The sequence below is a fragment of the Ceratosolen solmsi genome, unplaced genomic scaffold (genome assembly GCF_000503995.2).
Source record: "Ceratosolen solmsi marchali unplaced genomic scaffold, CerSol_1.0 scaffold43, whole genome shotgun sequence".
Classification (NCBI taxonomy): Eukaryota; Metazoa; Arthropoda; class Insecta; order Hymenoptera; family Agaonidae; genus Ceratosolen; species Ceratosolen solmsi.
In genome coordinates, this window is record NW_011948431.1 from 4332259 (window position 1) to 4347455 (window position 15197).

At 32.4% G+C, this 15197-nt stretch overlaps 1 protein-coding gene across 3 annotated transcripts in view; it reads right to left on the bottom strand.

Annotated features, from left to right (window-relative positions):
- Window positions 1-5767, bottom strand: part of LOC105364198 (extensin) — a 14627-nt gene extending 8860 nt beyond the window's left edge. For all 3 annotated transcript variants that reach the window (XM_011502081.1, XM_011502080.1, XM_011502082.1), the window contains exons 1-12: window positions 5415-5767; window positions 3909-4330; window positions 3500-3635; window positions 3302-3415; window positions 3104-3225; window positions 2748-2944; window positions 2473-2630; window positions 2342-2404; window positions 2096-2256; window positions 1471-1795; window positions 774-1211; window positions 276-469 (exon numbers count right to left, since the gene is read on the bottom strand). In XM_011502081.1, the coding sequence (XP_011500383.1) occupies window positions 276-469; window positions 774-1211; window positions 1471-1795; window positions 2096-2256; window positions 2342-2404; window positions 2473-2630; window positions 2748-2944; window positions 3104-3225; window positions 3302-3415; window positions 3500-3635; window positions 3909-3995 (1995 nt within the window). In that variant the 5' untranslated portion in view covers window positions 3996-4330; window positions 5415-5767. The remainder of the gene's footprint in view (window positions 1-275; window positions 470-773; window positions 1212-1470; window positions 1796-2095; window positions 2257-2341; window positions 2405-2472; window positions 2631-2747; window positions 2945-3103; window positions 3226-3301; window positions 3416-3499; window positions 3636-3908; window positions 4331-5414) is intronic.
- Between the last annotated feature and the right edge of the window lie 9430 nt (window positions 5768-15197).

The following is a 15197-nucleotide window of genomic DNA, read 5'->3' on the forward strand; positions in this document are numbered from 1 at the left end:
AAAAAAAAAAAAAAAAAAAAAAAAAAAAAACTATCAACAAGAACTTGATTCAATACGTAATAAATAAACGATTCAAGTTTTAACTTTTTTCATGTACAGAATGATAAATTAATTCAATTCATATGTTCCAAATTCAAATTTGTAACAAACTATATTTTTATTTTTTTAAATTTCAAAAATCAAGAATCACGCCTATTTCAGAGAATAAGTTGCAATGTGCAAATTATGAAGATAATTCAAAACTAATAACACACATAATAATTAAAAATATTTACCTGCATTTGACCTTGTGGTGGTTGTGGCAATGGTTGGCCTTGATAGAGCCATGGAGCTGCTTGTGGCGGTGGATGAGATGGTGGTGGAACACTCGTTATTATATTCATGGAATGTTGAATTTGATTGACAGATGGCGGAGGAACCATTTGAGGTGGAGGAACTGGCTGAGGTGGCATTCCTTGATCGACTGGACCTAAAATTAAATACCAAATAAACTTCAATTGATTACAAAGCTTATAATAGCAATATTAACATATAAACGAGCTCACCTAAGCCTCACCTTAAGAATAACAAGTCTACATAATTTTGTAAAACGACTATAGTTTAACATTAAAGATAAAATCGCACAGGAAAATATGTTCAAAGGCATATTACAGGGAAACTTATCATACGCGCTAATTAAAAGGGTAGGGACAGTTTATCGATATGCTTTGCATCGAAATGGCTGAGAAAGATAATTTCACGGCTTGATTAACGAGTTTGAAAGTTAGACGGACCTTCCTGAGGATGCTGCATCTCGCTTCCAGGTGGCAGAGGTGGTTGCTGATTGTGCTCCGACATGGCTTGAGACGTCGGCACCATGTAGCCTTGCGATACAGGCGGTGGTGCATGCATTTGCATTTGCGGCGGGGGTGGCTGACCCTCGAACTGCGGGGCCATGTGCTGTGGGGGTGGCGGCGGCGGTGGGGGCGCCATTCCCTGAGGCGGCGGTTCGTGGTTCTGCTGGAGTTGCTGAGGCGGTGCGCCGTGTTCACCGTGTTGAATAACAAACTGCGCTTGACCCTGAGCCACGGTCGTCTGCACTGGTTGGTACTGGATCTGATACGTTTGCGAAATGGGTGGCGGTGGTTGATTTGGCGGAAACGGGGGTGGGAAGTGTAGATGTAACAACGATGGAGGGGGTGGTGGCGGTTGTTGATTCATATTCATTGGGCCTAAAATGCGAGGAAAAAACATTTTTTGAGAATTGCTCGACAAGCATTAAATGTTAAAAAAGCTTTGCCATATGTATGAATGGGCAACTTTTAATTCGAAATAAAAACACCTTGTTTCGGTCAATTAAAAAGAGTTTAATCATTAGATTACGTAGTCGTTTACGGGGTAATCATGGTTTAACATTAAACTGTCTCGATGAATTACTTAAGTGTCAACATTCAAATTGAATTTGTGCAAAGGGTAATTAATCATATTTACCAGAAGGCGGTGGCTGTTGCAAATTGACATTGACAGTTTCGATGATATTCTGGGATGGGGTAGTTGGCCTTGGTTGAGAATACACATAAGAGACAGCACCATTGATGGATGCACTACTGCTCATGAAATTTTGTGGCGGTGGCTGACTCATTACGTACATTTGGGTCATTGGTTGAGGGGAATTTTGTGATCCAGGCGGTGGCATTCCTTGAATCTGTAGTGGCTGACCAGGATGTATCTGATATTGAACTTGATTCATTCCTGGTGGTGGTCCAATTAATTGAACTTGGCCGACCGTTGGTGGTGGGACAAAAGTTTGTATTTCCTACACACATTGTTACAATAAAATTTCAAATAAAATTAAACGTTTGGGTTCTTAATTTCATTAAGAATTTCATTAAGAATTTCATTGGGAATTTCATTAAGAATTTCATTAAGAATGTCATTTCTAAACATTAATGAAAATTAAATATATCGAAATCGATTTGTGAAAGGAATAATTTTTTTAATAATTAATGATTTTAAACTCTATTAGTCCCTAAAATGCCTGTTACATTTACAGTTACACATATAGAAAATTAATTCTTCATTCTAATAAAAAATTATGAAAACTAAATCTATATACTTGTGGCTGATCTGAAGGTGGCAGTGGGCCTGCAGGAGCTGGTACATGAACACCAGACGGAGGAAGTGGTCCTGGTCCTGGTCCTGGTGCGCCGGCGACCGTGGCTGTAAGTATAGTAGCTGGCAGGCTAACTACGCTACTTTGAGGATGTTGTATCATATCTGAAAAAACGATAGGTATTGTATTGTAATTTATTAATGTATAAATATTTGCATACATTGTTAATAAAAACAGATTGGTCTTTACCTTGATGAATTGTTACAACATTTGGCTGACCTAATGTACCTAGATTCATAGTTTGAAATTGGGCTAAAATAAATTAGTAGATAAATATTTAAAGCTGAATAATAAATTTAATTCTTAAACTAATTTTAAACCTTGTTGTATTTGCTGAATAGAAGGTTGTTGTATCACTTGTTGGGATTGAACTGGTGGAGGTTGTTGTTGAATATACGACTGTAATTCTGACTGCATAGTTTGAATTAAATTAATAGCTAATTGCTTTGCGTTTTGTAACGCAACGTGATTTGGATGTCTGTAATAGATAAAGTGTTTACTAATCTTAAAAGAGGCCAAATAGTCGAGCTATTAGTGAGTAATGATAATGAATTTATGGATACAAAACAACGCGTAAGAAAGTTCGGTAACTTACTCTATACATAAATGAAGGGGTTCTGGAGATTCAGATCCTAAGGCTGGATCAACAAATTGAGAACCACGTCCTCTTAATGTAACTGTAGCACCTGTTTCACCTCTAATGTATAATAAATTTGCACCACCTGCGCCAATAATGCGACCGCGTAAATCGAAACCTTGCGGTGCATTTTCAATACCAACACAAATTTTTTCCTGTATCGAATGCACTTGAGTAAGAATTTTTTCTTTATACGAACACTGAGAGAAGTTTTAATATTAAATAGTATCGATGAAAATTAATTTTTAATTCGCAACATTCTCCCAGTGCATTATTAAAGCTAATAAAATTGAATAATCATAGAATCGCCTTACCACAGATGGAACTCCTGAATGTAAGCTCATTAATGGTGGAGGTGCATTTGTAAATCGACTCGGCCTATTTAAAGAACTTCTGTGTTCGGTCTTAATGATATCATTAATTTTTTTAACAGCCACTGTAAAATTGACATTTATTTAAATATATGATGAATTTTTCAAAAAAAATTTTAATTATTAATAATGTCTTCTTACAATCAATATTATGTTTCGAATGCCCATGTATGTATAAATAAAGAGGACGCTCGTGCGGACAACGTACTTTTTCTTGTTCTGTCATAAAACGCCCACGTGTCGATACCGTTGCACCTACAGAAAATAAGTAAAATGTTGATTTGTTAATTTTACACCTAAAATATAAGAGCTTGGTATGTTTAAGATAACTGTAAATACCTGAGAACGAGTTAATTTCATCTTGTATATAACCTTTCGTTAATAAAGTACGGGCGCTAGGTGGAGTTTCATTGATTTCAAATTCCGTTGTATACATTTCGGTGTTTTTGTATCCACCATTAGATGATGGCATAAGCTATTTCGCAAACATAATGGAAATTGAGATCATTCGATACATTATCAATTACATTATGCACACGCAATATAATTCAGTATTTGATTTGTCAAAATTTACTATACGCACTTATTAAAATATCAAATATTTCATTCAATTAAAATAAATTTTGAACCAATTACATTTCATATTTATTAATATTATCAAAACATTAATTAAACGAATGTAATGACCAATTTTTTGTTATGCGTATATAAATAAATTTAAGATAAAATTTTTGTGCGTCGTGCATACCTTATTTATACCATCCATAGCTTTTACTTTTCCTTTATTCATATGTAAGGAATTGATCCTAATAGCTGCATTTGCAGCTTTTTTCATCGTGGTTTTATATGTAATATTAATTAATTTCTATTTTACAATATACACATCCAATAAAGATGGAACAACCTAGATCAAATGCTCTTAACATCTTTTTTTGTTGTATAGCATACAATATGGTTGAATATTCTTGTACGTCCTTTGATCCTTGCCTGACTTATCACGTTTCTAACGACAATGCTCCATTAAATCTAACATAAGAAAATAGAGTAACCAAAGCCCTACAATGCACTATCGAAATCTCAGCCTGTTGAACTGTATCCATGTAGGCTTCCACAATTATATTAGTTCAAATTTGAACTACCGCTTACTCGTATATCCAGATACTAAATATCCTGTAAAAAAGTTTTCTCTTGTCATTTTCATAAACTTAAACAAATACACTTGAACATACTTTTATATTTACAGATAATAAATAATAGGAACATCTTTATAATATAAACATTGTTTGTTGCAACATTTGATTAAGAATATAGCCTATCTAATACAATTATTCAGTATAATGTAAAATATGTCATCGAAATCAAATTTTTTACTTCTAAATCTTAACTAATATTAAGCATAAAAGTATTTTGTATTTGTGTATTATAAAGATAATATTTACATAAATTTATAATTGATATCCTACTAAATAAGTTAACTGATTTGTGTAGAATGTCTAAACATATATGACTAAATAAAGTAAGTATATATATATATATATATATATATATATATATATACACATATATATAGGTACATTTATAAAAATATATATATATGTGTGTGTGTGTGTGTGTGTGTGTGCGTGCGTGACGGTGCATATCCATATGCATTTATGATGATGATGATGTGTGTGTGTAATATATGCTTGTAATTAAAGTGATTGTGGACTACAAAAGTAATGTCAAAACATCCATTTCCTATTTATATGATTCTAAAACTTTGCACGGACAAATTCTGTCTTTATACAGTACCTTACATTCCCATAAGACGGAACTGTATTTTGAAATTAATGTAACATATTGCCTGATCCAATGAAATAATGTGTTATTCAGTGTATTCTTTATAATGCATAAGTGCTAGATTAATCGACAATTTGCTCAATGGCTTTTGACACTAGTATTCACTTTGACTAGACGAGACTTAGCACATTTCCAGATACGAGCAACGATCTGCGTAACTCACATGATCACTTAATTGATGAACCAACGCTGAACTGATTTATTAACGCACACCACTAAGTTGAGGCTATTATTTATCAAAGATCTAGATTATTCCACAACCGATGACAAAATAGCAGCAATGACTCAAGCCACATCTTTTCAATAATGAGCCTTCATTGTCAAAAACCAAGCCCCTCCCTCCCCGTACAACCCCACCCCAATCCTTCCCAATGCACCAAGACAATAAGGCATCGTTTTACGGAAGATCCATTACCTCTGGCAGCATAACAAGGCTTTTCCTTCTTTATCCGAAAGTGCGTAGCCTTGTCTCTTTGTCGCGGGCTGACTCCCCTGTCCCTCTCTACCGCAGCGACAGCAACAACACGAGGAGCTTCATTGCGGAGGCGAAGAAGCGCGCGGAGCCTCGCAAAAAATAGCCGCAGGTGCTCCTCGCTTAAGAGCGACACTGCTCGAGTACGTGCGCGTGGGTGTGCGTAATGCCGCACGCGCAACACGGTCCGCCGACGAGGGTTTCCAAGTGCTCCGCGAAGTCGGGGTTGAACGACCGCGTCTGACATTTAATTCCGACCCCGAGTCGACGCGGCCTCTCCGCCTCGCGCGCGCCTCAAAATCTGGCCCTGGCCCGCAAGCCCTGGCTCCCCGTGCTCCTCTACCACGATTATCTCGTATCTGCCGTCGACTCCACCGATCATCGATCGACCGAGCACAACGGCAGTCTCGCGTGACCGAGAGAGCACAAGCCGAAGGACTCAACTCGCGACTCGACTGCTCGCGACGATGCTCGGCCCACTCGACACTACTCTCGAGACTGGTGCAGCTGCAGACCGCCAGCGGCTCACGGCACCACTGGTCGCTCCTCGGTTGCGGCTTTTCTGCAGCTCGAGTCGGCCAGTTGCCGCTCGGCAAGACGAGAAACTCTCCTCGGCATCCCCGTCCTCGTGTGCGCCACCGTATTCTGACGCTGGCGGGGCTGGGCGGAGACGGAGGTGGGTGCGCGAACGGTCTTTGGCTGGATGTGAGGGGGAAGGGCAGGGGGAGGGAGAGAAGAGAGCTACAGCAGCGGCGGCGGCGGCGGCGGCGGCAGCGGCGGCGGCGGCGGCGACGGTGACGGTGACGGGGACGGTGACGGTGACGGGGACGGTGACGGTGACGGGGACGGTGACGGTGACGGGGACGGTGACGGTGACGGGGACGGTGACGGTGACGGGGACGGTGACGGTGACGGGGACGGTGACGGTGACGGGGACGGTGACGGTGACGGGGACGGTGACGGTGACGGGGACGGTGACGGTGACGGGGACGGTGACGGTGACGGGGACGGTGACGGTGACGGGGACGGTGACGGTGACGGGGACGGTGACGGTGACGGGGACGGTGACGGTGACGGTGACGGTGACGGCAGCGAACTGGAATCGAGACTCGACGACGAGTCGTTTGTTGGCTGCTTCCGCCGGGGCCCCCGACCACGTGCCCGAGGCGGACATTTCAAAAATGACGACGACTTGGACGAGCGTGGAACTCGTTTTTGGAGGTAATTCGTGATGGGTTGCATCGCTTGCCCGACGATCCACAGCCCCCTTCGACCCTTCATCTTTACCCCGATGGACAAATATACGATTTGCATATAAGCATTTCACGGCGTAATGTGACACTCAATGACTATTCATCGTAAAAGGCGATCGGGCCAACGTACATTTCGTGTAAAGTCAAAAAAACTCTCCACCCCCTAAAAGCCACCCCCCGCATACTTTATCGATTGCAATTCTTTCGTTTGTTCATGCATACACTCGTGTTGTTACTTACTTTTAGTTATTAAATTTTTAGGGCTGCCAAAACAAACGAATGAGAATGGCGATTCAAAATTATTATTATCGATGCGGGGGCTCAGGGGAAGTGAGAGGGAGTGGAATTTATGAGCCTTACGACCACCGCAATTTTCGTTGAATTTAATTGCGATAGATAGGTAGCTGCGCAAATAATTATTCTGCCTTGTCATCGGGCATACTTGGTTAACTTTATGCAACGATTATATTAATCCCGACAATATTTAGTGTCATATAATGATGTTTCTATTTTGTTTTTGTTTTTTTTTTGTTTTTTTTTTTTTTTTTTTTTTTTTTTTTTTTTTTTTGTACTCGTTATAGCTTTCTTCGCTAATAAAACGACGATAATTAAAGAACCGAAGCTTTTTACTAAGCAAAGAGGATATGTTATTTTAATTATAAGGAGTATGCATCGTGATTTCTTTGTTCGTCACTGTATCCATTCGTATTTGACCTCTGAAACAATCTCGGCAAATGATATAGTACATAGTTACAATAAGCAATATATATCTTTAATACGTATAAAATTGACACTCGAGTAAAAAGAAAAATTAAGTTTAACAACATTGCATTCGATCAAAAATTTATCGTAATTTTCGACAATTGTCATACAAATGGTAACTCTTAAGTACAATGAATAATTGAAAATTAATGAAAATTAATGCACACTATTGCGTATATAAGATATAGACTAAGCAATAAGAAATGAAAAATGTAGTAATGTTTATTAAATATTTCAGTAGATTGACAATAAGAAATTGAGAATAAGGAAATATTTTTTAAATATTGCAATAGGAGCAATAAATTATTAACAGTAAGTAATTTATTCGAATAACTTTTCGTTAAAATCTTGTAAAATTTTCATAAGAAAAAAATATAGAAGGATAATTTATAACTATGCGAACATTGTCTTTATTTATTACAATTCTTAATAATTTCAAGCTTCTTCCTTGAATATTTATATTTTATAAATAAACAAGGAAGACGACGTTTTGTAAACAAAAAGTAATAGAGTTGTCGAAGATTACGGAAATTAAAGGCAAATTTTTTTCAAAGCGACTTTTTTTTTATTTATGAACATTCAAATACTAATTTACACGACTAACCGTTACATAAGAATTTCCATTACTTACGTTTTTTCTTTATTTGATTGTTTGTTTGTATGTTTGTTAGCTTGTTTATTTATTTATTTATTTTTTTTTTTTAACCAATATTCAATCTCTACATATCGAAGAGCACGTTTATTTCAAACTAATATTGAAGTAATATATAAACATTTTCTAAAAAGGTTATGCCGATCCAATAATATTGTAGCAATGCATTAATGAATAATTGTGTTAGAGAAAATTGGAACTGTTTTACGCAATATGAGAAATTAAGAAATTATTTTTGAAGATAAATTTAAGAATAAACATATGCCTAATATAATTCAATCGTTCATAACTGCACATTCTTCATATTAAAAAAAAAAAAAAAAAAAAAAAAAAAAAAAAAAAAAAAAAACATAATATTGAGAAGTAGATATTCATATACTTGAAATTATAAATGGCCGTTTTAACAATAAACATCAAATGTAAAAAAAAGTTTTCTTATTTGAAAGTTTTGAATTAATAAAGTTCTAATGTTGTATTACAAGAAATTTGATATAATAAATTTGACACATAATTGAATATTATAATTTTTATTCAATATAGATATATATTTATATTGGTATCATCTTAATTGGAATTTTACACCTAATGGGAATATCTCTTTGATAATTTAATCATAAAATTCAATATTATTCCATTTTTATTTTTAAGAATCTATATATATTTTATTGTTCTTTTATTGTAATTCAACAAAACAGTTATATAAGGCTTTTAAATCTCTTTTCTCAATTTTTCACGTAATCTGTACTTTTTACATTATAATAATGACTATACATTTTTTTTATTTATACAAACTATTTTTAAAAATTTTTTAACAACTACACAATTTTTTATTTATACAAACATATTGATTTGTAGATATAAATTAATGTAATACACGAGTTACATAATGTTGGTTGGAAAAGTACGTTGAATCTATATTTATATTTTACACATTCGGTAATGTTTAACTTTAAATACCCGAATGAGTGCCTACGTGATTGATTGCTCATTTCCAATGGAGCCAATAATGTTCTCCTATTCACTTTAATCGATTATTTGCTGCTGGGCTTTGGAATCTTCCGTGGTATGAGAAACAGAAATTTTCGAAAAGCCGATATATTTTTTTTTTTTAATATATTTATTTAAAACTTTAACGGATAATGGCAGTATCAAAATATGAAATGATTATACCAATGCAAGAAATTTATCTATAAATAATTTTGTATATCCACAAAACCAATAATACGAAATTGAAAATATTATGAATTAATAGATAACATTTTAAAGAGTGATATATTGTAAAATTATATTAAATACTATTCTATCTGCTAATCTGCTGTAACAATTGATCTAACTTATATGCATTCAAAGATACCTTTTTCTTTCATCGAGGAACAATAAACCACTCATTTTCATAAACTTTATTCTAATCTATAATAATTCTACATACAAATAGTTTTGGCTAATAGTAAATCAATGGTTTCGTAGACATTATATACGATATATCAACAATTAAATATAAAAATGTAAATTTAGTTTAAATTATGTTCAACTGTTAAAAAAGACATTTCCAATAAGTTTATTCAAATTATATAGAAATAGAATAGTTTATAAATAGCTTATAAAATGGCTGTGAATATTTAAAAATTACTGCAATAAAATTAATAAAGTTTTATAAAATATTTTTTAATTTTCTATTATTTTATATTATTAATTTTATATATTTAATATACAATCTTTTAAATGTACATTTCAAAAAAAAATTTTTAAATCAATTATACTTAATTGTTTAAGATCAAGTTTTCATTACCTATAAAATGGGCATTGAAATTAATTGAAAACACAACAAAATAAGGAAAATACTGATTTCATAAATTTTATTTTATTTCAATTAAGATAATACCTATATATATATATATATATATATATATATATATATTGTTTGAGCACGAATTTATTTATAATTCCATACATACAAATATATATATATATATACATATGTATACTTTTATATAAATATTTGACATGCTTAAAGTTCAATATTGACAATTTAATCACAACTTGAATTTAAGAAAAATTTTAAAAATATATAGGTGTGATTAGATATAAATACAAACTCAGATTAATTCATTGACCTGTTTTAATACTAGAATGTGAAATGTTTAGACTTACTGTATGATAAACTCAATAATATTGTATTATACTTTATTATAATTGGGTAAGTATATTTGAATAAAAACTAAAAATAAATTAATAAATATTAATTACGTATAAAATTAAAAATGAAATGCAAAAATTATTTCAAAGCATCTATTGTATATGTTATTTTTAAAAAAATAAATTATTTTTTCAAAGTTACATGAAATATATAAACTCATGTCATTTATACTAAATTATAACTATATAAATATTTTAAATAATGGTCGAGATTAAATGGCCCTAAGTTCTTTATTTATAAATTATATTATTTATATATTGTATATTGATAAATTTCAAATAAAAACTTTTCTCGATTTAATATAATTTCTATTTGTGGAATTTCTAAGATCATGATAAAATTTGTTATCATTTTTAATATAAATTTTGAGAAAAAAGAGGGGTAATTGATATTTGCTAAATGTTATAATTCGTCGAGTACTAGAATGTAATTCGGCAGTTATATTAACTAAATAAAAATGTTAAAATGATAATACAAAATTAAATGCAAATTTATTAAAAAATTAATATTTATTTTGAAAATATATTACCGAAATTCGTGATTACAAATTATCTATTATTGAAATTTTAGGAACAGGAATAGTTTTTTCTTATGTGTATTAATCTTAATAAAATATAAAAATAATTTCTCTGCTTATTTTTTTGTTATTTTATTGTAGATATTTAATTTTCACAGATATGAGATGTATATTTTAGACCAATAAATTTAAAATGATTAAATTAAATTTTATCAGAAATGTTTTTGAAAATACTGTATTATAAACAAAAATGTAAGTGAAAAATACAAAAAAAAAAAAAAAAAAAAAAAAAAACTTAATACCATGCATGTAATGTATAAATATGAAACACATATTATCTCATCCAAATTAAATATAAACATAAATTGGACTAGATGTACAAATTTTGTTTTCAATTTAAAAACAATATCATTTGCTGCAACCATAATTATTTCTATAAACTCACAATCCGTTGTAGATATTATTTTAAACAAATAGATTAATGAAAGTATCTTTCATGAAAAATATTAAAAAGTAAATTGCTCGTGATAAATGTTTTTACTATTTTTCTATGTTATAGACGCTAAATATTAAAAAAATTGTGTAATAAAATTTCTTATTTTATAATACAAACATTTCCCTACGAATTTTTAAATTAATTATTTAAATTTTTTACCTTAATATGAGTATGATACATATCAATTACTTATTTGGTATAATAATTTTAAAGGATATTTACTTTATCTTTATTGGTTAAAAATGCAATTTAAACTTAATATGAATAAATATAAATATGAAAAGTTTGTAGAAGATTTGTTTCTAAATAAAAGGGAAGAAAATAGAATACTAATAAAATTATTTAAATTAATTAACTTACTTGCTGTAATAAAACTTTAAAATAATTCTTTTTCAGGTCAGAAAATATACGAAAACTTACAATTTGAAAAAATACAAATAACTTTATGAGTGGATACGATAAAATGTAAAAAAATTCTATAAGCGTTATTGTTCCATTGCATTATTTCGAAATTTATATATAAATCTTTTGATCATAATAAATATCCACAAGCTCATCTTCGTAATATTTATATGAAACTATTTAATGGAAAATAATAATACGGTATATGATTTAATACTCACGTATTGAAGATTCTTGCATCTCATAATAGCAATAAAAAATTGTAAATGCGTAAGTTTGTTGTTTAAGCTCCGAATGGCTCTTTAGAAATATCTTTTTAATTTTTGAAAGCTTTTTTTTTATAACAAATAGAAAATACATTATATGCAGTATTCAATATTTCAATATCTTAGACTTGTAATAGTCAGTTAACAATTATTACGATCCAGCCATTATAAATAATGATATAATTAGTGACGATTTATATACCGAGACGGACATACCGTGTTTAATGCAGTTGTAAGATAGATTAACTAATGCTACATAAGAGGCCTGCTAGACTAGAATTTAAAATTGGGTAAGACATAAGATGTAAAAGAAAATAACGCGGTGAAATAACTTTATATTTCTGGAATCATTAATTCAAGGTTAATTAATTGAATGACGAAAATCGTAACTGCGCAAATGAAAGTAAAATAGTAAGGATACATAAAATTTTGATCAAGTTTTTTTGTCTACACACAAGTTTTAGAAATTGACTAATTGTAGCACAATATAAGGAAATATAAACTATAATAATACAATAGAAAATCAATTATTTGAAAAAGTATTGATTATCATGAATTTTTATCACAATTTCAAGTTGGTAGAACTAATTCGGCAATGGCTCTCTCGTAAAATCAGAAATGCTTGTCAAGTACCAATGTTACCAGTTTATTGAAAAAGAAATGTCAATTTATTTTATAAATGTTCAGGTATGTGTGACATAAAGTCTTTTACATTCTTAATTATTATTTTATTTACTATTTTTGATGTTGGTATAAAACCTTTATCTCAACACCGACTGTGATATTGTTTATTACGTACTAATTAATAAACACAAATTTATTATTAATTTACTATTAAATACGAATGTATTAGGTATTAATAACCCCTTTATTACTAACAGGTTACCAAATCAATAAGCTTTTATTATCTCTCTGCGTGCGTGATTACAGATTTACGTTAAATTTTAACAAAATCGCAAATATCTATATTTTGTGATGTAAAAAATATTTCGCACGGCATATATTTAGGTATTAGGTGAAAATATAAAGTAAACATATAGCTTAATCATCAAATAATTTGATCTTATAAACAATCGGATTTATGATTATATTTTGTAAAAGTATGAGAAACCGATAATTTTATATATATATATATATATATATATATATATATATATATATATCGGAGTATAAATTTCATATTTAAATATAAAATGACTTGAATCATTCATATCAACATAATATATTTATTTCTATTGGCTTGAATGTATGTGAAAATGAGGGGAGTTATGTTAATTATGCATAAAAATTATTGTGAATTTTTCAATCATCTACTTATCTAAAAATGATCGATGCAATAATTATAATATCGATTATATTTATAAAATATTTCTTAATACAACTAAATGTTGAATAAAGTTCTTTATGTTGTCATTGAAATAAAATAAATTAGAGTGTCAATAGCTGGCGAATTATAATATCAACGAAATCCTAATCTTTTAACGATTATTTTGATTAAACAATCGTCAAATTAATTATTTCTATTTACAAATTGCTGGATAAATATCGTATAATATATATCATTAAAATAATTTAATATAATTCAATATTATTAACAGTTATATTAAAGAAGAAAGGTGCTACTATTCAAAGAGAGTCGGTATTATATTTATCCAGAAGAAATTATTAAAATATTTTTAGTAATTTAGACTTTGAAAATTAATATGTCAACACTTCCGAAATATTGGAATAGCAAAGAACAAATTTTGAGTATGAATTTATAGTTCGACGATAATCATCGTAAAGTGAAATTCGAGGTACTATTTATGGCCTGTTAATCCTAATTGGAAATACATAAAGTAAATATTTTCATTAAATAGAAATTGATGTTAAAAATCGACATAAAAGAATTTTTTCCGATTTTTAATCTTTACGCTATTTCAACAATACATCGTGATAATGAAAATTCACCACGTATTTACCAAAAATTTTCTTTCATTTTTCAAATATTCATCCAAATTTCATTTTCTTTACAACATTATAGGGGTCATTAAACGCAAATATTGTTTTAAAGACCGTTTTTGATTTGTTGATAATCCCCATCCAATTGTTATTTAGATAATTGGTATTGAAATTATTTGAAAAGCCGAGGACTCGTATCTGCCTGGATTATCGTTTGTTTTGAAAACTTTGAGTGCCAAGTGACGAGCGAGCAGAAATCAGTGGTAAAGTACGTGACGAATAAATTTGTGAAATCATAAGACTATGGCTAAGAGCCTTCGACCAAATAATTCACACATAACTACATTAACCGTAATATATTGAAATTGGCTATACTTTCAATGACTATACAACTGTTGTCTAAAGTACAACGATTACAGGATTAACCGAATGCGTACGGTCACCTTATTATTACATTATTAGGTACAAGTATTTCATTTATCCTACTTGGCTTATCGCTGCGCACACCGCCGATTGTGTCTATTCGTAACGAATTATGCGTGAAATGCAATTAGTCGACCGACCTCGTCGTGCCCAAGCATCAATCCGTTTTCGATAATTCAAAGATTAGGCTACATCCTTGCAAAGTAGGATATAAGGACACACATTATTAAAGCAATCGAACACTTATGCAAGCTGGAAAAAAAAATTTGAAGTCTACGGCGGCGTCTCTCGCGTCTGCAGTTTTCATCCGTAGTAGCGCGCGCCGCGCTCGCCCCTCCCCATCCCGCCTCTTCACACCGATCCCCACCACCACCGCCACTTATCTATCTGTCCCCTCTGCCACCCGCTGAGTCTGGCTAATGGTGCGGGTGCGCGAGCGCGCGCACCACCGGCGCCCCACTGCAGCTCGGCACCGTCCGTGGCGAACTCTGTAGGTCGTGGGGACTCGGTGGCGCAGCGCGCGGACGGAGCGGGCGACGAGTGTCTCGAGCAGCTCCTGTCGAGGACTGCCGTCAGTTCGCTCGCGGCCGGCGCACCGTGTCGCGGAGGCACTGCGCGCGTCTCTCCGAGGCAGCCAGGAACGGAGAGCGACGGTGACGACTTCGTACAACAACAACAACAACAACAACAACAACAACGACGGCGAGCACGACGACTACGATAAATACGACACAACAACGACAGCAACCACGACGACAACGGCTACGGCTACGGCTACGGCTACGGCTACGGCTACGGCTACGGCTACGGCTACGGC